Raw genomic sequence first — 24569 nt, 5'->3', positions numbered from 1 at the left:
TGCAGGGTGCCCAAACTTTTGCTTCGGGCCCTTTTCCTTTTTTGTCATTTTGAAAATGTAAAAGATGGAAATAAAAAATTGTTTTTGCTTAAAATATAAAGGGAATGAGTCATCTTTAACTTTATGCCTTTTGGAGATCATTTCATCTTCAACTTGCTTAACTGTTCACAGTAACAGCAATTTTGACCAGGGGTGCCCAAACTTTTGCATACCACTGGTGCCAAAACCTGTATGTACTACACCTTTCAGCATTAATGGTGCCTTAACAGATGTGCAAGTTGCCCATGCTATGTGCACTAACGCACCCCCATACCATGACAGATTCTGGCTTTTGAACTTTGCACTGATAGCACTCTGGATGGTCCTTTTCCTCTTGAGCCCGGAGGACACAATGTAAATGATTTCCAAAAACAGTTTGAAATGAGGACTCATTAGAAAACTTTTCCAGATGAGCTCGGGCCCAGGGAATTTGTCGGTGTTTCTGGATGTTGTTGATATATGGCTTTCACTTTGCATGGTAGCTACAGTGATGAACTGTGTTTACTGACAATGGTTTTCTGAAGTGTTCCCAAGCCTATGTACTAATCCTTTATATAATCATGTCAGTTTTTAATGCAGTACCACCTGAGGGATCAAAGGCCACGAGTGTTCAGTGTTGGTTTTTAGCCTTGCCCTTTATGTGCAGAGATTTCCCTGGATTCTCTGAAACTTTTGATGATATTAGGGATTGTTGATGGTGAAATCCCTAAATTCTGTACAATTTTACATTGAAATAAGTTGTTCTTAAAGGAACAGTCCACCGTACTTCCATAATGAAATATGCTCTTATCTGAATTGAGACGAGCTGCTCCGTACCTCTCCGAGCTTTGCGCGACCTCCCAGTCAGTCAGACGCAGTCAGACATGCTGTCACTCCTGTTAGCAATGTAGCTAGGCTCAGCATGGCCAATGGTATTTTTTGGGGCTGTAGTTAGATGCGACCAAACTCTTCCGCGTTTTTCCTGTTTACATAGGTTTATATGACCAGTGATATGAAACAAGTTCAGTTACACAAATTGAAACGTAGCGATTTTCTATGCTATGGAAAGTCCGCACTATAATGACAGGCGTACTAACACCTTCTGCGTGCTTCGGCAGCGCATTGATACGGAGCTCAGATATCAATGCGCTGTCGAAGCGCGCAGAAGGTGTTAGTACGCCTGTCATTATAGTGCGGACTTTCCATAGCATAGAAAATCGCTACGTTTCAATTTGTGTAACTGAACTTGTTTCATATCACTGGTCATATAAACCTATGTAAACAGGAAAAACGCGGAAGAGTTTGGTCACATCTAACTACAGCCCCCAAAAATACCATTGGCCATACTGAGCCTAGCTACATTGCTAACAGGAGTGACAGCGCGTCTGACTGCGTCTGACTGACTGGGAGGTCGCGCAAAGCTCGGAGAGGTACGGAGCAGCTCGTCTCAATTCAGATAAGAGCATATTTCATTATGGAAGTACGGTGGACTGTTCCTTTAAAGTGGTGAACAACTGAGCCTTCATACCCAATCATGATACTATCACCTGTTACCAATTCACCTATTTACCTAAACTGTTCTAAATAGGTGATATATGGCTTTCACTTTGCATTTGTAGAAGCAGCAACAAATTGTGTTTACCGACAACAGTTTTCCAAAGTGTTCCTGAGTTCAGTGTTCGTTTTCAGCCTTTCCCTTTACATGCCGAGATTTCTCTGGATTCTCTGACTCTTTTGATGATATTCTGGATTGTCGATGGTGAAATCCCTAAATTCCTTGCAATTGTACATTGAGAAATGTTGTTCTTAAACTGTTGGACTATTTCCCCACAGTTTTTCACAAAGTGGTGAACCTTGCCCCATGTTTGCTTGTGAACAACTGAGCCTTTCCAGTTACCATTTAATCTGTTTACCTGTAGAATGTTTTTTGAGCATTCCACAACTTTCCCAGTCTTTTTTTGCCCCTTTCACAACTTTTTTGGAACATGTTGCAAGCAACAAATTCAGAATGAGTGTATATTTACAAAATATAATATAGATTATCACTTTGAACATTAAATATCTTGTCCTTCTGTTGTATTTAATTGAATGTAGGTCAAAAAAGGATTTGCAAATCATTGCATTCTGTTTTTATTTATGTTTTACACAGCATCTCAACTTTTTTTTTGGAATTGGGGGTTGTAGAACTGAAGTAGAACTGACCTAAAGCTCACCATTCATGATTTAATTTTGGTCATACAAAATAATTAATCAAGCCAGTTTTTGGCCATTATGACATCTTTCTGTGTATATGTGTATTCCACTGTAGCTTGACCAGCTGGACAGGAACGGCCAGTGTGCTCTGGTACATGCAGCTCTAAGGGGCCACATGGAGGTGGTGAAGTTTCTGCTACACAGCGACTGGGGAGGTGAGGGAGCAAAGACCACACAGCTTCACACTCCCTCTCCCACCAAACCATGTGACTCCCCACAGCTGTCCAGCCCAGAGCAGCAGGAGAAAGAGCAGGAGAAAGAGGGAGAGGAGACACCACAGGAGAAGGAGAGAGAGACAGAGCTCCCTGCTGAGAAGAAGGACACCAAGGAGGATTTGGAGAAAAAACACCAGGAAGCTCAGCCTCAACAGCAGCATGAAGCCTTCAGGAAGAGTCATGCAATACAGCAGGCTCTGGTAGCAGCAGCTAGTATGGGGCATATAGAGGTAATCATTAAACTAATGTTTATTCCTATGTGAAGAACAGTGTTAATTTTGTCAATGAAAATTTTGATGATTCTGATGAAGTATTGACCTTTTGTTTCATGACTAAATTATAACGACGACATAAATGAAAAAAATATTTGACAATGAAAGTAACAAGGAACACTGTTTATTATGCCCTGACGAATAAAGACGAGGTGAGCTCTGTTCAGGCAGACAAGCTTACAAGGGAATTTTTACAGCCAGGAGAAAAATCCATTCCTGTATGTTACCTTCCCTGTTCTGTGTTCCTGCCCAAAGTTGGGAAACAAGGGAATTTGGCTTGCTAGGCTCGCATGGCTTTCACAATGCTCCTGGATTCTAACAGGTATAGGAGTGAGGACACATACAGTATTGGTATGAACGAAATAACATCTTTATATGAAAATAGTGGTCATCAGTATCACAGTAGTGTTGTAGTTAAGGCCACCTAAACCGAGACCAAGTCATGACCAAGACCAGAGTGTATCAAGCCCGAGACAAGACCAAGACTTTGAGGGGTTGAGATCAAATCAAGACCAAGACCAAAGCAGGGTGAGACGGGGGGGAGACAACTGTTAACAGTAACGAAAATTTCAAATTAGCAATGAGTCACGTTACTGGTTGTTTTTGAAGCAGGAAGTTTACATCCAATCACAGTAACAATGTTAACAAAAAAAATCAGACAATGCAAAGGTAATTTATTGAAATCCCCACAGTTGTGGTCTTGACCGGTCTTGAAATAAAATTCAGAGTCCTCTGTGTCCAAGACCAAGACAAGACCGAGTAAAAAGACGAGACCAAGACCTTCAAAAAGTGATCTTGAAACCAAAGGCTGGTCTCAAGTACTACAACACTACATCACAGTGTACAAAATGCCATCTTCACTTGATAACCAGCAAAACGGTAATACATGGACTTTCTCAGTGACAAAGGTGCATCCTTTAAAGTCTGCATTTCAAGGATTCCATGAATACCGCCAAAGGATTGTTCCAATGTCTAGGAGGCTTTGAATTCTACCAAGTCCCCCTTTCGGAGAATTTTTCAGAAGTACATGTATGGATCCTTGGCATTCTTAAATCACCCATAATCCCATGCGCACATACAAGGCAGGGCCTTTTCAATGACACACACCAACATGATTGCATATCAGGCACACAAGCCCAAATTGTGATCTAAGATTAATCAATCTGGGGCATGTTTTTACTGTGTACTTTTGGAATGCAGGGAATATGCAGAAAAAATGGAGGATCTAGCTAAAGTGGCAAAATGTGGGTTGACATTAAATAGCCTGCTGAGTTTAGCACCTGGAACACAATCTATGGCTAAAGCTGTTTTCATATTTCTAAGGCTACATCCACACGACAACGGCAACGAGATGTTATTTAAAAATATATCGCGTCCAAATGGGCAACGATCAGTAAAAGATCAGGTCCATATGGCAACGCAACGCTTGCTGAAAACGATGCAATACACATGCCACACCTCTAGGGGCACTGTAAGACGGTCCCTTCGGAGACACCAGAACAATAGAAGAAGTAAGGACGCATGCGCATAAACTATTATGCGCGAGACTTCATATTAGCCACAAAGTCAGGAAAATCTGTTCGTAAAATTACATTATAATGACCAAATACAATGAAAAGTATTTTTCCAGTCTCACCTGTGAAAGGTAATCCCATGTGATCTCGTTTGGACGGCAAACCTGTTGGTACAGTTAAACGCAGCTAATCTTTATTCTCCGCTTTGACCTTTCCAATATGGCGGCGAGGATGACGTATGATTCTACGCGGAAGGCGGCGTCTTTAATGGTCCGGAATAAATTGAATACTACACGTTGATGGATTAATTTGTTGTTTCTCACCTGTGAAAGGTAATCCCATGTGATCTCGTTTGGACGGTAAACCTGTTGGTACAGTTAAAGGCAGCGCATGAATCTTTATTCTCCGCTTTGACCTATCCAATATGGCGGCGAGGATGACGTATGATTCTACGCGGAAGGCGGCGTCTTTAATGGTCCGGAATAAATTGAATACTACACGTTGATGGATTAATTTGTTGTTCTACGCCCTTTTTGAGGAATGTACTGTAGGACTAAAACCAACATCTGAAGAGGTGAGATCGCTCCTTTTTTCCCCTATTTTTGCTGGCGGGATTGACTCTGCCCTAAGGGCAGAGTCTCTCTCTCTCTCTCTCTCTCTCTCTCACTTTGCACCATTACACAATAAATATTCACAGTGAAAATATTTTGTAAGCACGTTTCATGAACCAAGTTATAGGATTTGTTGACAACTCGCATCGCAATGAGAAGATCATTGGCACTACTGGTGTTAAGAATCAGACCATTTCATAAATGAATATTTTGCTGTAGAGCTGCAGTGTTTGTACAATTGCATGTTTTTGCTTCACTATTACTGTCACTATTCTGCTTCTTGCATTACTACTGTGAACTAACACTGAACATAATAATAATAATAATAATAATAATAATAATATCCAAGCTCGTGTTTCACTCTCACTAGTGCTCTGTAAGGCTTTTTCCTGGTGATATCCTGGTGATATTCGTTACACTTCTACCCAGCGTGAAGCACTCACAGTCATGTGGTTGTGACATCATCGTAAACAAATCCGTTCTACTCATCCAGACGACTTCACAACGGCAACGTTGCCAGATCTTTCCACTCTGGAAATCGTTCTCAAAAAGATTGCGTTTTGGGCACCCAAAACGCCGGTGCCGTGTGGACGTCAGGCCTAAATGATAAGCAATTGTATCGGAGTCACCTGAATCCGTTGCCGTGTGGACAGGGCCTAAGTGTTCTTGCAAGAAGGTTCTGGTTTTGAACATTGCGGGCAATCAGGGCCTTTCAGTATGGAGTAAGCATGTTCTCCCCGTGCCTGTGTGGGTTTCCTCTGGGTGCTCCAGTTTCCTCACACAGTCCAAAGACATGCAGATAAGATCAATTGACTACTCCAAATTGCCCAGGTGTGAATGTGAGTATGAATGGTTGGTCGTTTCTATATTAGCCCTGTGACAGAATGGCGACCTACCCAAGGTGTACCCCGCCTCTCACCCGAAGTCAGCTGGGATTGGCTCCAGCTACCCCTGAGATCATGGCAAGTAAGTGGTAGAAATAATGGATGGGTGGATGATTTTGCAAAATACAATTTAACTAACTTACTTTGCTTCATTTCTGTTAGAAATGTAATTGAGTGTATCCATGTTTTGAGAAGACTGAATTAAAAACCTCTGTGCTCTGCCACTCAGTGATTGGTTTCCTCATGAATCCAAGAGTGACATCATTGACACACAGACCACGTTCAGAGATGTTTCTCAATTTAATTCTAAGTCATTACAGGCATTTAGCAGACACTCTTATCCAGAGCGACATACAACATACCCAGAGCAGCCTGGGGAGCAATTGGGGGTTAGGTACCTTGCTCAAGGGCGCTTCAGCCATTCCTGCTGGTTGAGGGAATCGAAGTGGTGACCTTTTGGTCCCAAAGCTGCTTCTCTAACCATTATTCCATGGCTTCCCATTGGTTCAAGTCAAACATGATTGTTCAATTCAAGTCAAACATGATTGGTCATGAGAAAACATGATTGGTCAGTTCAAACAAAGAAATACATATACCCTTCTAAAATTGGTTAAGACACGGCGGCAAATAATGACATGCATAGAAACAAAGACAGGAGTTCAAAGCGCTGCCAAGTAAGAGTTGACCTTGGGTGCAGAAGAATGCACAATGAGTTTTGTGTGCTGGTTGAAACATCCTGTATATTAAGAAAAACAGAAACAGTTGCGCCCCAAAGATTAATCTGATCACTTTCTTTCTAAAACATTTGTATTCCCAAAAGTATTTATACCTCAGTCCTGCAGATGGTGGTAATGTACTAAGATGGCAATAAACAAAAACAACAACACTGGAGTACCCTGCAGTACTCCTCCCATAATAGGCCATCTTAAAGCTATAGGGCACATTTTACAAGTATCGTGAAACTGTCTGAGAAAATAATGACTAAAATATTGACTAAAATCGAGTTCCACTGATTAAGTCTTGTCTAAAATGCCCAAAACTAAAACTAAAAAAACTAAATTAAAAATTCTATAATGTAAGTGTTAACAGAAACTAACTTGTTTTACAGATGCTCCACAACATTGAAGGTTACTATGAACAGATAAAAGGGATGATGTTTCAGTCTTAATAAAATTGCAATCATTGGCAAATCACTGTGGTATAAAAATATAGAATGAAACATGACAAGGTGTGCAGTTATAGAAAAATTATCAACTTTGCAGTGGCATTGGCCTTCTTCTTCGTGTCATATCCCCGTCTTCTCGGGTCTCATAACACCATTTCCATCATTGATTATTTTCCTATAAGAACATTCCCCAAAGAGTTTTATACCTTACTAATATTATGGGAAACACCGATCAGCCATAACATTAAAACCACTGACAGGTGACGTGAATAACATTTGATTATCTCATTACAATGGTACCTGTTAAGGGGTGGGATATATTAGGCAGCAAGAGCACAGTCAGTTCTTGAAGTTGACTTGTTGGAAGCAGGAAAAATGGGCAAGCATAAGGATCTGAGTGGCTTTGACAAGGGCCAAATTGTGATGGCTAGATGACTGGGTCTGAGCATCTCCAAAATGGCACATCATCTAGGATGTTTATGGTATGTAGTGGTTAGTACCTACCAAAAGTGGTCCAAGGAATGACAACTGGTGAATTGGCAACAGGGTCATGGGCATCGAAGGCTCATTGATTTGCATGGGGCACAAAGGCTAGCCCATATGGTCCAATCCCACAGAAGAGCTACAGTCGCACAAACTGCTGAAAAAGGTAATGCTGACATCTTTCTGTTTTAGCTAGCATTAACTTTTTCAGCAGTTTGTCCTACAGTGATGCACTGTGCTTGTGGATACTCTATTAGTAAGAAGCAAGAAGTAACCAATTGAAGGCTTTTCTAGGCAGTTCTGTGGTTACTTAGTCCATAATCTCTGATTCCTTCAGTGAGGTCAAAAGACCTTTGACTGTCATACAAGAGATACAAGGTCCTTGGAGGTAACATAAATACTGTGCAAATGAATTCAGTTATTACATGCCACACTGTAAACCCGAATAAGTTGAGTTTACTTAAAAAAATTGAGGAAAGTGGTTGCCTTAAAAAAAATAAGTAATTATTAATGATTGAATTGAGTACCTTAAACTTACCAGAAGATTGTAAGTTTAAGGTACTCAATTCAATCATTAATAATTACTTATTTTTTTTAAGGCAACCACTTTCCTCAATTTTTTTAAGTAAACTCAACTTATTCAGGTTTACAGTGCAGTTCCATAGCCTATAAAACACTATTAAATATGGTGTATTTTCTGATTCATTGCAAAAGAGAAAGATTCTCCTGGTTCACACCTTTTTGTGATTGAAACCTTGTCGTGGTGAAGGGGCTTGCATATTTCAGTGAACCTCAGGAGCATAACTCTCCCAGTGGGGCCACACCCTATGAACAGATGTGAAGAGAGAGGTCAAAGAGCAATCCTAAACACCTCTATGAAAAGCATAAAAAAGTCTAACTGTACCCTGCCCAGACTAGGATTATCAGGACCCAAACTTGGAGCCAGGCTTCAGGATGGTACCCTCAGGTGAGCATCTGGTGACCAAGCCACCCATCTAACCCACTCAGATTCAGCCAACAATGAACAATGGTGATGAGGAGCCATACAGTGGGCTTATCACCTGCAAGATGAAGGTTGGAGGTGAGGCCCAATGCCAGTTGGATGGCAGGCATGAGATGTGTTCTGTTTCATTGAAACTTGCACTCATGGGTTGACCAAGAAATGAAACAACTGCTGTTCCTACCTCAGTCCTGTCAACCTTATTACCTGTCCTGCCAACATCTAATTAATTTGTTTCTTTTAACTGAGCAGATCATTTTTTTCTACATCCCCATGTTCCTCATACCCTTTGCCTTAAATTCATTATCTAGACCACTGAGTAAGTGAAAGCTGCAAAGTGCTGAATAGTACCATTTTATGCTTGTCAGTTACCTGACTAAAATATGGCAAGTAAAGTAATTAAATTCAAAAGTAGGATAGGTTAATTATATGCATTAATACAGATGCTGGAAAATGATTGAGTGCTTTAATCTCTGGGAGGACAATTTTATGTAGCTACAGTCTTTTTATCCTCTCTTGATGATGTTTCTGGTGAAGAAGCATATCCTGTTTGCGCCCTCGACAAAAAGGCAGAAACTCTTTGGCTAACATTTCAGCTATGAGCTGTGCTGGTCTCATAGTGCATGTAAAAGACACTATCTGGCTAGGAGCTTCATTTTCGCTCAAGACGTATCTAAATATGACCTGACAGTGTGTTGTGCTAGAAACTTTTCAGAATTGAAAATGTAGTATCTGTTGTAGAAATAGTTTCTACCGATAGCTAAACCACATCTTTGCTTTGAGAAATAATGGGATTCATTTGGACCTCTTAATGGAGGGCAGTGGTTAGCACTGTCGCCTCACAGCAAGAAGGTTATGGGTTTGAGCCCAGTGCCCAATGGGGCCTTTCTATGTGGAGTTTGCATGTTGTCCCTGTGTCTGTGTGGGTTTGCTTGGGGTGCTCTGGTTTCCCCCACAGTCCAAAGACATGCAGTTAGGTTAAGTGGCTGCTCTAAATTGTCCATAGGTGTGAATGATTGTTCCCCAAGCCTGGACATGGGAGGGTTGCAGCATCCTGCATAAAATTATGCTCCAATTAATATATGACATGTGGATCAATAAGGTTCATATGGCAGCAACCCCACATGCGTAAGTGGGACAAGCTGGAAGAAATGAGTGAGTGATTTGGACCTCATAATAAAAACAATACTTTTCAATAGTCAGTGCAATACTTTGAGAGTCAGTGAATAGTCATTAAATGTATTTGACCAAATAGTATGTATCATAATTCACTGTAAAAATTAAACTTATCTGTTACTTCCTGTTTCTTTAGATTGTGTCCTACCTGCTGGATCTTCCCGAGAAAGAAAAAGAGGCTACAGAGTATGCTCAGATGAACAGCTATGACACTCTGTGGGGGGAAACAGGTAAATGGAGTAACCCCAGAGCTTTGCAGTATTGTATGTGTTACATACATTACTGACAGCTCTCTTATTCAATCTTCAGCACTGACTGCAGCAGCGGGACGGGGAAAGCTAGATGTTTGCCGGATGCTGCTGGAGCAAGGCTGTGCAGTATCTCAGCCAAACCGCAGAGGTGTCGTGCCTCTCTTTAGCTCTGTGAGCCAAGGACATTGGCAGGTAGATAAGCAGGAATTTCTCTTTCTTTCTTTCTTTCTTTCTTTCTTTCTTTCTTTCTTTCTTTCTTTCTTTCTTTCTTTCTTTCTTCTGAATTCTTAAAGATCCTCAAGAATTCTTCAGTTGTTTCCTGTGTTTCTCAATCGTTGAATATGGATATAATTATATCAAGGGTGAATAATTGGTCTTATGCCACAGTCCTGTTGGATTTGCAATTCTGATTGGTCAGAGGGTCGATTAATTTTCTAGAACAACAGTTCTAACAGTAGTTATAGCTGCAAAGGAAATCATAGCTTCTTATTAATGCGTTCTATTACATTATAATATTTGGCATGAAAGAATCAAAGAAAAATAATTGATATGGTGAACCTTGGAGACATTTATTTAACAGATTTTTAGAAGGAGTCACCAGGGTCATCACTTCACTATCAGTATCAGAAAAAACATTTATGAAGTGCTGGTAGCAGCTAACTTTTTGTGGACATTCCACTTAAAACACTTAAGGATGTGCTGTTATTGGAAAATAGTGAACTTCCAAGTACCAACAGTAACAATGTTTTGTATAAGGCTGTGTCACACCTCTCCATCACTGATTATCTCATTCATTCTCATTATCTCTAGCCGCTTTATCCTTCTACAGGGTCGCAGGCAAGCTGGAGCCTATCCCAGCTGACTACGGGCGAAAGGCGGGGTACACCCTGGACAAGTCGCCAGGTCATCACAGGGCTGACACATAGACACAGACAACCATTCACACTCACATTCACACCTACGGTCAATTTAGAGTCACCAGTCAACCTAACCTGCATGTCTTTGGACTGTGGGGGAAACTGGAGCACCCGGAGGAAACCCACGCGGACACGGGGAGAACATGCAAACTCCACACAGAAAGGCCCTCGCCGGCCCCGGGGCTCGAACCCAGGACCTTCTTGCTGTGAGGCGACAGCGCTAACCACTACACCACCGTGCCGCCCTCACTGATTATTGAACTATATATTTTAATCTGTCATGTTTCATAAAATGAACACAATTAAAATTATATACAAGGCTCGCAAGTGTGTGAGGTAGGTTTCTGTATGCTTAACCTGAATAATCTCTTACAGATTGTGGACTTGTTGCTGACTCATGGAGCAGACATAAACATGGTAGATAAACAGGGCCGAACTCCCCTGATGATGGCCGCCTCTGAGGGCCACATAGAAACCGTGGAGTACCTGCTGGCTCAAGGTGAGACACACATCTCTCATGTGATGGATTAGACCCCTACAGCTTAAAAAGGACATACTTTTAAAGCAATTTCAACAACTTTCCAAACATACAGTTTCTGGACATTTCCAACTATCTGGTAGTCCAAAAATTGTTTTACACGAAGAATCAAATGAAAGCTATCAAAAGTCTTGAAGCCGATAACTTTTTTGTCTGTGACTGGGTTCATGACGTTGGAAAAGGACAATAATCATCTTGTTTTTGCGAGGGGAAGTAATGTAAGCTGAAGTGTACTACATGATTCAAGTCAGAGCTGCTGTAGGCATTTTTGCAATGACATTTCAAACATAGCTCAGACTTATGAATTGACAACATTGGACAACCTGAAAAAAATACGTAAACAATCGAGTTTCAGTTGAGGCCGACCTACAAACTAGCTTCATCGTTTCATCAATGGTTTGTTTTATGACATCCAAAACTTAAGAACACTCATTTCACATTAGAAGTTTTGATTTTTAGATACATAAAGTTGATGGATACCTTTTAATAAAATAATCGCTGCAAACATGAGCACGTGGACTCTCAATTCCTTTCGAACACAGTGAAAGGTTTGCGTGCTGTTTTTCACAGCTTCTTTTGGAGATATTTTTCATTCTTTCACCCTTCTGCATGACTTGTTTTGGCATCCTATAATACTGTTTGTCTTTCTCAATTTGATTGGTTTGAACATCCAAATACAGAGCAACAATCTGGCATATTTGGAAGCGAAACACAAGAAACTACTGCAAAGTGACTGTAAATAAATATGATGCCTGCCCATCAGCTGGAAATCCGAATACACAATGAGGCAGATCACTACCGGAAGTGACATCTATTACAAACAAAGAATACACAACTCTTAAAGAGGAATTTTAAAAAAATGTATCAAGTCTCTGTGGTTTTAAAACTGTTCATTATAGCTCTGTAATGTTTGCAGGGTTTTATGTTTAAGCTCCTTTTCCTTTCTCTTTCATGTACCAGTTCTTTTTGTTTCTTTTCTCTGTCCATTTGATCATCTTAGTTTGAAACTGAATTCTGATTCATTATACAGTAGTGTAGACTTCAGTGAATATCATGGCTCCATGAGTCCAGTACCCGACTGTAATTTCCAGTGAAATCTCCATGTTATATTTTCTAAATTCCAAATTTGATTTAATATCTAGAACATAGTGTGTTATATGGTTTATTCAATTTAATAATTAGGTTTAAGCATTGCTGCCTCACTGCTCCAGGGTCTCTGGTTCAATCTTGAGTTCAGGTCACCATCTCTGTGGAGTTTTGGATGTTCTCTCTGTACCCATATATAGGGCCTTGCAAAAGTATTCATCCCTCTTGGTGGTTGTCCTGTTTTGTTGCATTACAAGCTGGAATTAAAATGGATTTTTGGGGAGGTTAGCACCATTTGATTTACATAACATGCCTACCACTTTAAAGATGCACATTGTTTTTTTTATTGTGACACAAACAATAATTAAGATGAAAAACACAGAAATTTGGAGTGTGCATAAGTATTCACCCCCTTTCGTATGAAATCCCCCAGACAATAACGTTATAACATTATAATGGCATTGATCTGGTTTTTGCACTGTTTATACAATGTCATAATACTCAGGTATCTGTCTGAATGTCCCTGCTCTGCACTTTATCAACATTGATGACTTGAACTTATGCTGCTATTTGCTATGCTGCTTTTTGTTGTACTGATGTAATACTGGGTCAAATGCTTACACTGGGTTACTTAGCGGGGTATGTATTTATTTATGGGTTTGCACTTTATCAACTCTGCTGTATGGATGCTCCAAATGAAATTTCGTTGTTCTTTTTTGTGACAATGACAATAAACATTCTGAATCTGAAATCTGAATCTGAATCTAAGAGCTGGTCCAACCAATTCACTTCATAAGTCACATAATTAGTTAAGATCCACCTGTGTGCAATCAAAGTGTCACATGATCTGTCACATGATGTCTGTATAAATCAACCTGTTCTGTTTGGACCCTGACTCTGCAATCCTACTAAGCAAGCAACATGAAAACCAAGGAGCACTCCAAACAGGTCAGAGACAAATTTGTGGAGAAGTATAGATCAGGGTTGGGTCATAAAAAATATCCCAAACTTTGAATATCCCACAGAGCACCATTAAATCCATTATAGCAAAATGGAAAGAACATAGCACCACTACAAACCTGACAAGAGAAGGTCGCCCACCAAAACTCATAGACTGGGCAAGGAGAGCATTAATCAGAGATGCAACAAAGACGCCAACGATAATGCTGAGGGAGCTGCAAAGATCCACAGCAGAGATGGGAGTATCTGTCCATAGGACCACTTTAAGCCATACACTCCACAGAGAGGGGCTTTATGGAAGAATGGCCAGAAAAAAAGTAATTGCTTAAGAAATCACGTTTGGAGTTTGCCCAACAGCATTTGGCAGACTCCCCAAACACATGGAAAAAGATTCTCTGCTCAAATGAGACAAAAATTGAACTTTTTGGCCATCATGGGAAATGCCATGTGTGGCGCAAACCCAACATCCTGAGAACACCATTCCTACAATGAAGCATGGTGGTGGCAGCGTCATGCTGTGGGGATATTTTTCATCTGCAGGGACAGGAAAGCTGGTCAGGACTGAAGGAAAAGATGGATGGCAGTAAATACAGGACAATTCTGGAGGAAAACCTGTTTGAGTCAGCCAGAGGTTTGAGACTGGGATGAAGGTTCACGGTCTAGCAGGACAATGACCCTAAACATACTCCTAAAGCTACACTGGAGTGGTTTAAAAGGAAACATTTAAATGTCTTGGAATGGCCTACTCAAGGCCCAGACCTCAATCCAATTGAGAATCTGTGGCATAACTTGAAGATTGCTGTACACCAATGCAACCCATCTAACTTGAAGGAGTTGGAGCAGTTTTGCCTTGAGGAATGAGCAAAAATCCCAGTGGCTAGATGTGCTAAGCTAATAGAGATATACCCCAAAAGACTTGCAGCTGTAATTGTAGCAAAAGGTGGCTCTATAAAGTATTGACTTTTTTTGGGGGGGATACTTATGCACACTCCAGATTTCTGCTTTTTCATCTTAATTATTGTTTGGGTCACGATAAAAAAAACAACAATATGCACCTTTAAAGTGGTAGGCATGTTGTGTAAATCAAATGGTGCTTACACAGAAATCCATTTTAATTCCAGCTTGTAATGCACCAAAACAGGACAAACATCAAGGGGGATGAATACTTTTGCAAGGCACTGTAGGTTTCCTCTGGGTTCTCCAGTTTCCTCCCTCCTCCCAAAAACATAGTCATAGATGTTAGGTTTTAGGTTAACCTAAAATTGCCCCAAAGTATCAAAATCTGTGTGTCCTTGATGCCATGTGATGGACTGGCATTCATTCCAGGGTGTATTCCCACCTGTGTTCCTTGGAGAGACTCTGGATTCACATCAGGTGTTGATTGCAATCAGGGACATCACTGCAGGGGGAATAGCAGAAACATCATGGAGGGGTTCTTGAGTTGCCTAGACTAAAAAGTTTGCATTTTCAACTGATGGGAAGAGAGCCTACAGAAACTGGCCTTGCACAAGGATTAGAATTTTGTGGAATGTCACTGATTAGAGCATATGAGGATTTAACTCTATTTGTACACTAACTGGTAAATGTGCACTATTCTGCAGGTGCGTCCATGCCCATAACAGATAAAGAAGGTCTTACTGCGCTAAGCTGGGCCTGTCTAAAGGGACATTTGCCTGTGGTTCGCTGTCTGGTGGAAAGGGGTGCAGCCACTGATCATGCAGATAAGAATGGGCGCACGCCTCTTGACCTGGCTGCCTTTTATGGAGACGCAGATGTTGTAAGTGTCCAGGATTAAAATTCCAAGAATTCCAGAATTCCAACTAGAATTCAGAGCTCCTGAGTGGTACAATATAAAAGCATTTGACCTGTTCCAAAACACCGCAGCCATCCATGGCCGTGAGTCCAACAGAGCAGAATTGGCCGTGCTCTCTGGCTGGGAGGGATGGCATACGCGCTTCCCTGTCAATCACAGCAACAATAGACACCAGTCTTGGGTGTTTGTGAGCTTATGTCTGCAGAAAAGGGCAGTTAGCATGTTCTGCCCTGTGTGTGTTACATTGCCCTGTGATGAAAATACAGTATGCAGTGGCTTCATATGTCACAGAAGAAGCATGTAATAACCTTGATAATCTACAGTTGGTAGCTGTCAGGGAGAACTATGTAGTGGGTGGGAGTTAGCAAATGGTAGAAAATTTAAAAATATCCCAGCATTCAGAGATTACTTTTTATCTTGCCATGACACCACTTTATTTCTCTCTCAGGTGCAGTTTCTTGTTGATCAAGGTGCTTTGATTGAGCATGTGGACTATAGTGGGATGCGTCCACTGGACCGGGCTGTGGGCTGCCGCAACACATCAGTGGTGATGGCTCTTCTCAAGAAAGGAGCTAAGATTGGTATGAAGAAAGAATGGCATATGCCTGTGATCCAAACTGACAGCAATTATAAAAGCTACTGTATATGTGTAAATGGTTTAAATAGCTTTTTTCCCAGTCCAGTTATGTGGTGGTGTTCCATTACTTTTGGTCTGATAGTGATACAGACATGCAGCATTATCACATGGCAGGGAAGTCAGTCCGATTCCAAATCATGCGTTCATTGATTTAAGCATGTCTGGCCCATCTCTAACTGCTCCTCTGCTGCCCCCTACAGTCTGCAGTGTGTGACTGCAGGTGTCTGTGTGTGTGCTCTCTGCAGCTCAGTTTTTGCTGTTGCTTAAATGTGGCTTCTGTGGCTCTGTAGCACTGTTACAGCTGCTTGTGGTTTTCTCTTCATGTCAAAATCAAAATGAATGACTTACTTTTTATATCTTGAATGAGTTCAGTCTCTTCTGTCATTCTGTTGTTCTCACTCTTATGTACAGACTAGAGTACAACTGGGTACTATACCACAACTAAATTGTTGATACTGACACCATGTCATTCATGAAAAAATATAAAGGTACTTTAAATTTGACTCAATGCTGAGTTAAGCTTAAGCAGAGATGTATTGTGTTTGTATTATACGTATTTCCCAGCTTTTTTCAGTAAATGTTGTTGGTTGTGTTTGTTGTCCTTTCTTGCTTTTTTTTCCTTATCTTGGCTGGAGCTCTTGTTCCCTGCCTCTCACTGCTGCTTCTTTTTGTGTTCCCTCTCTCACACTTTCACGACCACCAACTCTCTTCTTTTCTATCTCTCTCATCCTTTCACTCACCTACATACCTGCACTCCTCTCCCCTAAACTCCTCCCTCTCCACTCACTCTGATTGGGTTGTTCACTCCATTCCACATTTCCTTGCCAATGCTCCCACGCTCACGTCCTATGACACCATGACCTCTGGCTGCAGGATGTCAGACCTTGCCAAGTCGGCACAAAGGAGGTAACAGTCATGCTCAGGGTGTCGACTCTTCATATCCCAGCAGGCTTTTCATAGCTTCTTTCCTCCTCACTGTGTTTTGTGTCCTTTGTTTAATGTACTTGTTTGGTGGTTAGCAGCTATCACTGTAAACCCCAAATTACCCTTAGAATTGTCTTACAATTTGCCTGCATTTCAGTTTATCCTCAGTCCAATTGTCTGTTTGCAGTCTCCATCTGCTTTGATTTGTGGATTTGAATTTAAGTCAAACTCCAAGAATGACACAGGAAAACATATTTTGTTTCTTTTCATATGGATACAGCTTGGTGCATGTTCTTAAAAGCCATTTGCTGTATCATTGATCATTGAAAAATGACAGGGAAACATTCCGTGTTTAGTGTTTTGTTGACGTATACTTTTCTGTTTTTCTTTCTATTGTCAAGATCAGAGTTAGGTATTTTCAAAAGAAAAGTGGTGCCATGCAAAAGACATTTGTCTTGTCTCTTCTTGTTTCATCTTCATCTTGTGTCTGGTTGTCCTTGTTGGTTGTCCATATTGTTTTACATTTACCATAGAACACAGTGCACTGTCTTCTCCCTATCTGTCTCTCCCTCTCAAACCGTTAACTCTTCATTTTGACCCATCCATGCATCCTGTTGATCGTAGGTCCGGCTACATGGGCAATGGCAACCTCAAAACCAGATATCATGATGATCCTGCTGAGAAAACTAATTGAAGAAGGGGATGGTTTCTACAAGGTCTGATTTTTGTGTCGCCTAAACATTATGTGAACTTTTAGGACATACTCATAATATTTATTTCACAATTATTTGTGTACAATACAGAAAGGCAAAGTGAAAGAAGCAGCACAACGTTATCAGTATGCTTTAAAGAAGTTTCCTCGTGAAGGCTTCAGTGAAGATCTGAAGGCCTTTCGAGAGCTCAAAGTATCTCTGTTTCTCAACTTATCTCGTTGCCGCAGGAAAATGAATGTGAGTATTTAATAGGTGTGTTAATAAATGTTCATAAATTATGTCAGCATGCACAATAAAGGAACTGATTTTCAAATATTTAGACTATACAGCTGCACTATATTACCTTGGAAGAAATAGCTGATAAGCAGTTAGACTTAAATTCTCATTTTCTTAAGAAAATTGACCAAATCCTGAATTTTTACACCTGATAAATAGTATACAATGGTAAACTTATTTGTCAGGGTTTTTTTTTTGTTTTTTTTTTATTTGATTGGTCACTGTAGATAATTTTTCCCATACCTTAGGAACAAGGCTTTATTCAGTTATGCTCATTTTCATGAAGGGTGCCAATACTACTGAACTTTGTATAAATAAACACAAAGGAAGATTAAACAATAGTTGAATAAACAATCAAACGTTAGAGAAATATACAGGTACCCTGTGGGACTTGTTATGGAATGAAGAGGTAGATCATCACCAAGCCATGACATTTTTAAGACCCCTTTCCAGGAAAGGCACAGTTAACATTTGAGACCTAGTGGTATATTATGGAGCACATTTATCAGAAAGCATGAAACTAATGCTGACTATTTTATGTTGGCAAATGTCTGTCTTATTCTCATCACTTCCTGCTGTGTCCCCAAGGACTTTGGAATGGCAGAAGAGTTTGCTACCAAAGCTCTAGAGCTGAAACCCAAATCCTATGAGGCATACTATGCTAGAGCCCGAGCTAAACGCAGCAGCAGGTAGGACATGTTTTATTGTTTTATAGCTTTCTTCCTGATGAGCAGCACTTTTACATTCATTTAAGAATTACACTGTGGTCACTCATTTGCTGTAACACATTAAAAGCATATAGTTGACCTTAAAGGGATAGTTCGGGATTTTTGACATGAATCTGTATGGCATCCCCATCAATAGTGTCGTGCAAAAAGTCAGACCTCGAAATCGCTTGGCACTATTTTCTCTCCCTTCTTATCACTGCGCGCTGCCGCCAGGTGACAGCGAATGCAGACCCACTAAGCTGGTGGGAGACCAAGGCTGCACTCTATCCACGGCTTACACACGTGATGGCACGGAGGATGTGTATAGTGGCAGCATCTGTCCCCTCAGAGAGGATCTTTTCAAAAGCAGGACAGATTATAACTGAGAGGAGAAATAGAATCAGAATTAACTAGTTAATTGCAGCAATTAAAGGAATAGGTAGGAAAAGGAAGGCGCAAAGACACCGCGCAGCGCCTGAAAACGGGTTTTCAGGCGCTGCGCACCCGTTTTCAGGCGCTGCGCGGTGTCTTTGCGCCTGCAGCGGTGCTTTGCCTGTGCTGTGGCTGAAAATAGTTCCAGATATAAATTGGTCTAGTAAATCCCTTCGTGTTAATTTGCATTGATATGTGTACTCGATGTGACTGTACAAGTCATGAGAAATAATTATAAAAAATCTTGAGTTATTTAATTCACTTTTGTAACGACAATGCTAGCTGGACACGCCGGATTACAGCGACTACGCTAAGCTAAGCTAACCGGGGTGTTTATAGATCAGGACAATGGCTGGGTCGGCTACAAAATGCTTTGGCTCACTCATCCAACTCTAGGGACTGCAGGGACTGACTCAATTTCATCTGGGGGTGGCGTACTCCTTTAAATCAAAAATAAAATCTCAGGAGCCGAAAGAGCCGGCTCCTTATAGTAAGAAGAGCCAAAAGAGCCGGCTCCCGAAAAAGAGCCGAAATTCCCATCACTAGTAAACAATGAATGAAACAGCCGTGGCTGTCACCTGGCGGCAGCGCGCAGTGATACCGAGGGAGAGAAAATAGTGCCAAGCGATTTCGAGGTCTGACTTTTTATTTGGCAACGGTTTTGTGATGCAAATATATCACTCTTTTGAACACATACTGTTTTGAGACGAAAAACGTTTTACTTTCGTGACCCCAACAAACTTGCCGGACTACTTTCGTCTGGACCAAAACTGGACAAGAACTGGACTCACAGGATGCTGTCAGGGGTAAGTCAGTGTGTTTGCACGACACTATTGATGGGGATGCCATACAGATTCATGTCAAAAATCCCGAACTATCCTTTTAAGATCTAATCTTGGTGTTGTGTGTGTTTTCTTTGCCTATTTTAAATCACCCTTTAAATTTATCCCCATCTTTATGCACTGCAGACAATTTTCTGAAGCTCTAGAGGACCTCAGGGAAGCCATAAAGCTGTGTCCCAACAATCGTGAGATTGTGCGTCTCTTGCAGCGTGTGGAGGAAGAATGCAGGCGAGTCACCCAGACAGAGGAACCTGAACTTGAGCCCCCACCATCCCCACCACCATCCCCTTTACCTGTGGAGGAAGAAGAGGAGCCACCTCATCATACTCCACCCCCAGAACCACGACTGGATGACATGGAACCTGTGCAAGATCTTTTTGAGGATGATGACTTTCTGGAACAGGAGCTGGAGGGCATGTCTATTGGCCTTCCTCCTGAACACATCAATCCATCCAGCCTCCAAATTGTCCACAGCCCACCTCTCTCTCCTGTTCCTCTATCAGGAGGCCAAGCCTTTGAGTTCCACCCAAGCTCCTCTTCACTGTCATCTCCAACTCGCCAAAGCTACCAATCAACCTCACCTTGTGTCTCTCCCACACACCAGAATTCCCATTACCGCCATAGTCCTCCACACACTTCTCCTGCCCATCAAGCTTCCTACCGCTTCAGCCCTCCACCTATGGGTAGTGGAAGTCAGGGGATAGACTACCAGAGTCCCCCACCTTCCCCTCTTCGTCGCACAGCACCATACAGAGCCAGCCCCCCCTTGGAGAGTGTGTGTCTCTACCGTTCCCAGTCAGGATCTCCAGTCCGGTATCAGCAGGAGCCTTTGCCCAGTCGCCCCAAATCACCCCTATCTAAGATGAGCAGTCAACGCTCTTTTCAGCTCCAGTCACAGCCATCCCAGTGCTCCCAATCCTCCCAACACCACCAAGCCCAGGGCCTCCGACTGCAGCCTTCTGTGGCCCAGATTGTACGCACCAACCAGCCAGGGAGTGGCATCTATAGCCAATTGGCCCACCCACTCAGCAGCAGGTACCAGGGCAGCTCCATTGACATAGACCGGGAAAGAGAGCGGGAGGCCCGGCTGGTGTACCAGCCCTCCTTGGATGGAAGGTCCATCTCTCAGGTACAGTCCAGTCTGAGTGTGGGTGCTCTATGTAAGCATGGAGGGCGAGGTGGGCCTGGAGGAGTACTCGAATCTGGAGTGGGGAAAGATGAAGTGCCTCAGCGCCCTGCCTCAGCCTACCGCTCTGCAACCGGAGGTCCGGGAGGAATGCGCTTTAGCCAGACACCTCAAATTAGCCGCAGCCAATCTGCAGCATACTACCCCGTCTCAAAGCATGAGCTGGAGAGAGCTGCTGCAGCATCTTCCATGTCTCCATGCCAGCTAGGTTCACCGGAGATCCCACATCTGGTGCGTCGGCCCATCAGTGCAAACACGGGCGATCTGAAACCACACATGTCCACCCCTAGACCCCTAATCCACTCTCAGAGTGTGGGTCTGCGATTTTCCCCCTCCAGCAGCAATATCTCCTCAGGCTCTGGTCCTAATCTAGCTTCTGGCTTTAGGCCTTCCTCATCCATGGCCCAGATGGAGATCCCCCTACAGGTGGCATATGAACGCAGCTTTGATGAGCCATCCTCACTCTCGCCCTCACAGAGTGGCCTGTACCCCAGCGAGCCAGCCCGATCTCGGACAACACCCTTTATGGGCGTTATTGACAAGACAGCACGGACTCAGCAGCAGTACTTGCACCAGCCTTCTCGCGCATGGCCAGTCACATCTTTGGACAATGTCATCACAAGCCCTACATCACCAGGGAACCTGATTCACCAGGCATCTACAGCCTCCTCCTACAGCCCACCCACCTCATTAGGAAACATTGCCTATTACAACAAGACCAACAATGCCCAAAATGGCCACATGCTGGAGGATGAGTACTATAACCAGCCACAGCCCTCATCCCTAGGCAAGCTGGCAAACGGAGGAGCCCGTGACAGGGACCTCCTGGAGCGGGTCAGTCAGGTGCCGACATACCAGGATGTGAAGGTGGCACGGACAATGCCCGTGGCACAGGCGTACCAGGAAAACATGTACCGCCAGCTCTCTCGTGATGCCAGGCAAGGCCCCACCTCACCCATTAAACCAAAGAGACCCTTTGTGGAATCAAACGTGTAACAAGGCCAGTAGAGTGTAATGGATGTGTGATAAGGAGTGAGTGTGTGTTTAAATGTGGTGGTGGTCCAATGTATTAAAATAACTAGAAAATGTCATTTTTTGAAACTCCACTAACCCAGGGAGGGTAATGTTGATATATTGAAACTCAATGAAAGAAATTGCTAATGCCTGGATCTGTGCCTGCTTCTGGTATACTTGAGGCATAAGCTTTAGTGCGAGAAGACCTGAGACACTTGGACTTAGAATTCCATGAATATGATACTACTGAATGTTCTTTAAAGCTCTGCACATTATGTGAAAGCACATTTTGAACCTTCCCTGAATTGAAGCAACAAACATGAGTGCACACACGCAGCTTGAAGAACAGTGTGTGTCTTGCAGTTATTATCCCACAAGTGTGAGTGAGCATCATGAGCAAGAATGTGTGAATCACGGCCTGTTCATGAATTTAAATGCTTAAATCGTTTCCTCTCTTCAGTAGGCAATTCCAAACAGGACTGCTAGGCCTTCCAGAGTATATAATGTTGGATTATTCAATGCTGTTTAATAAAAAATAATAAATAAATAAAAAAAGCTGTAGTTACAGAAGGAACACAAAGGAATATTTATACCCGAGTTCGATAATGTACAAATCAAAGCATAAACTTAGTTTCTGTGTTTGCTTTATTTTAAGTTATCTTTATTTTTGTATCTTTTTTGGCAGGAGAAATGGTACATAATATTTTCGAAAATGCAGATTCAAAGTCTATGGATTTAGAGACGGGAATGTACAAACTTTCAGCACACTGTTGTTCAAAAGCTTACAAGAGTTATATCCTCATTTTTACAATAACCCCATTTTCATACTTAAGAAATGGCTTTCTAGAAAAAAAAAACCTGGATAGAGAATACATTATAGCTGTAATGCAGACTGAATCAGAAGTGATCATGAGTTCATTTTGTTTTTAGAGCAATCACTGAAAAGGCTGATGAACAGTCGTACATCTTTTTTTAATGAACTGAAACATTTATGTAAATTGGATCATCAAAGTTTGTACATGCTCTGCTCCATATATATAAAAAAGATGTTTCAGGGGTGTTGAATAATTGATGGTAGTTTCTTTTTTTTTTTTATTTTGAAACAGTTTTAACAGTTACAGTATTGTTCTAAAATATGAAAAGCATTAGTATATTTAGCTATAGTATATTTGTTTTAACCTTTCAGTGACAATATTGGTTCTTTTTGCTGCACTGTATGCCCATGAAAGCTCTGAAGAAAAAAATAGCACTTTATTAGTTTCATTCTGATGATGGAAAATCATACAGTAGGCATGAGGAATGGCTCATTTGGACTTAAAAAATCACTAACAAACACAGAGTGAACACTGGAATATTATTTGTGAATTAATTGTCCTACTAGAAAATCAAAATAGCAGTCTTTGTTATTGGTGCAATCTTTTTTCTTTTACAAAGCTAAAGAATAAACAGTAAAATGAGTGAAACTATGTTTTTAAAAAGCTATGAAAACATGTATATAATAGCCTTTATAGAGCGCACTGTATGTGCTGTATATACTGGCCAAATGTGTTTATGCGTAACCAATTCATGACTATTTCTCTATAGCTAATTCTTCACTGTTGTAAGGTTATGGTTAACACCTAAGAAACAAATGAATAACAGTATGCAGTATGTACTGTAGAAGTGAATAATTGAAGCAAATATCAAATGTGAAACATGGGTGTTCAGGTTCCATAGCATCCTGAAACACTACCAAATGATTTTTACTATGAAATCATAAACTCCAGGAAATGTTTTCTGAAATGTCATAAAGCTGTCTGCAGTAGAATGCAATATAGCCAACATGCAGTGTTCAAACTCTCTATGGTCACATGTTCTCAATAATGGACTCGGACACCTGCTGTCTCGAGTAAGCCCATACATTTTAAGTGTTTATGCCAGTAAGCTTTCACCCTTTCTCATGCAGGACTAATTGATAGTGCTTAAGAAGTAACAATTATTCATCAAATTAAAGGGAACAAAGGACTACAAAGATTTCTTTCTTTAAGAAGGGATAGTTTTACTATTAGTGTAGATTATTTTGCTGTAAATACATTGCATGTTCTATCCTCAGCCACCCCTGAGCTCATGTGCACACGCTGAAGTGTACCTGATGTGCATCTCAAATGAAGCTGGTTTCCAAATAATTCATTCCAACCTCTCATTTTTCCAATTGTTAATTAGGAAACACACTACTGACCTCCTATGAGTTGAACTGGGCTTTTTTTAATTTGCATTTAAGTTTATATTACTGTACTTGCTTGCTGCGCTGAGTTCTCTTGTCTGTAAATGTGAGCTTTCAGAGCGCTGTGACAAAGTTCTATGACTACAATAAAACAGAATGTGTTTTTATCATATTGGAACCTGTTATTAATTACTATTAAGCTGAACTAACACTGTCTGAAAATCACCCCCTCCTGTGATAGAGATTAATTCCCCAATTCACCAAAGTTATTTTACTGATCTGAATTAACATTGGATTTTCAATTAACAGTGGGGAAATCTCATCTCATTACCTCTAGCCGCTTTATCCTTCTACAGGGTCGCAGGCAAGCTGGAGCCTATCCCAGCTGACTGCGGGCGAAAGGCGGGGTACACCCTGGACAAGTCGCCAGGTCATCACAGGGCTGACACATAGACACAGACAACCATTCACACTCACAT

At 41.5% G+C, this 24569-nt stretch overlaps 1 protein-coding gene across 1 annotated transcript in view; it reads left to right on the top strand.

Moving 5' to 3' along the window:
- Nucleotides 1-22963, top strand: part of tanc2b (tetratricopeptide repeat, ankyrin repeat and coiled-coil containing 2b) — a 626942-nt gene extending 603979 nt beyond the window's left edge. The window contains exons 19-28 of the mRNA XM_060939453.1: nucleotides 2327-2716; nucleotides 9728-9821; nucleotides 9901-10034; nucleotides 11135-11258; nucleotides 14945-15120; nucleotides 15605-15737; nucleotides 17342-17433; nucleotides 17521-17667; nucleotides 18295-18395; nucleotides 19814-22963. Of these exons, the coding sequence (XP_060795436.1) occupies nucleotides 2327-2716; nucleotides 9728-9821; nucleotides 9901-10034; nucleotides 11135-11258; nucleotides 14945-15120; nucleotides 15605-15737; nucleotides 17342-17433; nucleotides 17521-17667; nucleotides 18295-18395; nucleotides 19814-21869 (3447 nt within the window). The 3' untranslated portion in view covers nucleotides 21870-22963. The remainder of the gene's footprint in view (nucleotides 1-2326; nucleotides 2717-9727; nucleotides 9822-9900; nucleotides 10035-11134; nucleotides 11259-14944; nucleotides 15121-15604; nucleotides 15738-17341; nucleotides 17434-17520; nucleotides 17668-18294; nucleotides 18396-19813) is intronic.
- The last annotated feature ends 1606 nt before the right edge of the window (nucleotides 22964-24569 follow it).

This window comes from Neoarius graeffei, chromosome 14 (assembly GCF_027579695.1).
Source record: "Neoarius graeffei isolate fNeoGra1 chromosome 14, fNeoGra1.pri, whole genome shotgun sequence".
Lineage (NCBI taxonomy): Eukaryota > Metazoa > Chordata > Actinopteri > Siluriformes > Ariidae > Neoarius > Neoarius graeffei.
Note: the sequence above shows the minus strand (reverse complement) of the source record. Positions and strands in the feature narration are given on the sequence as shown.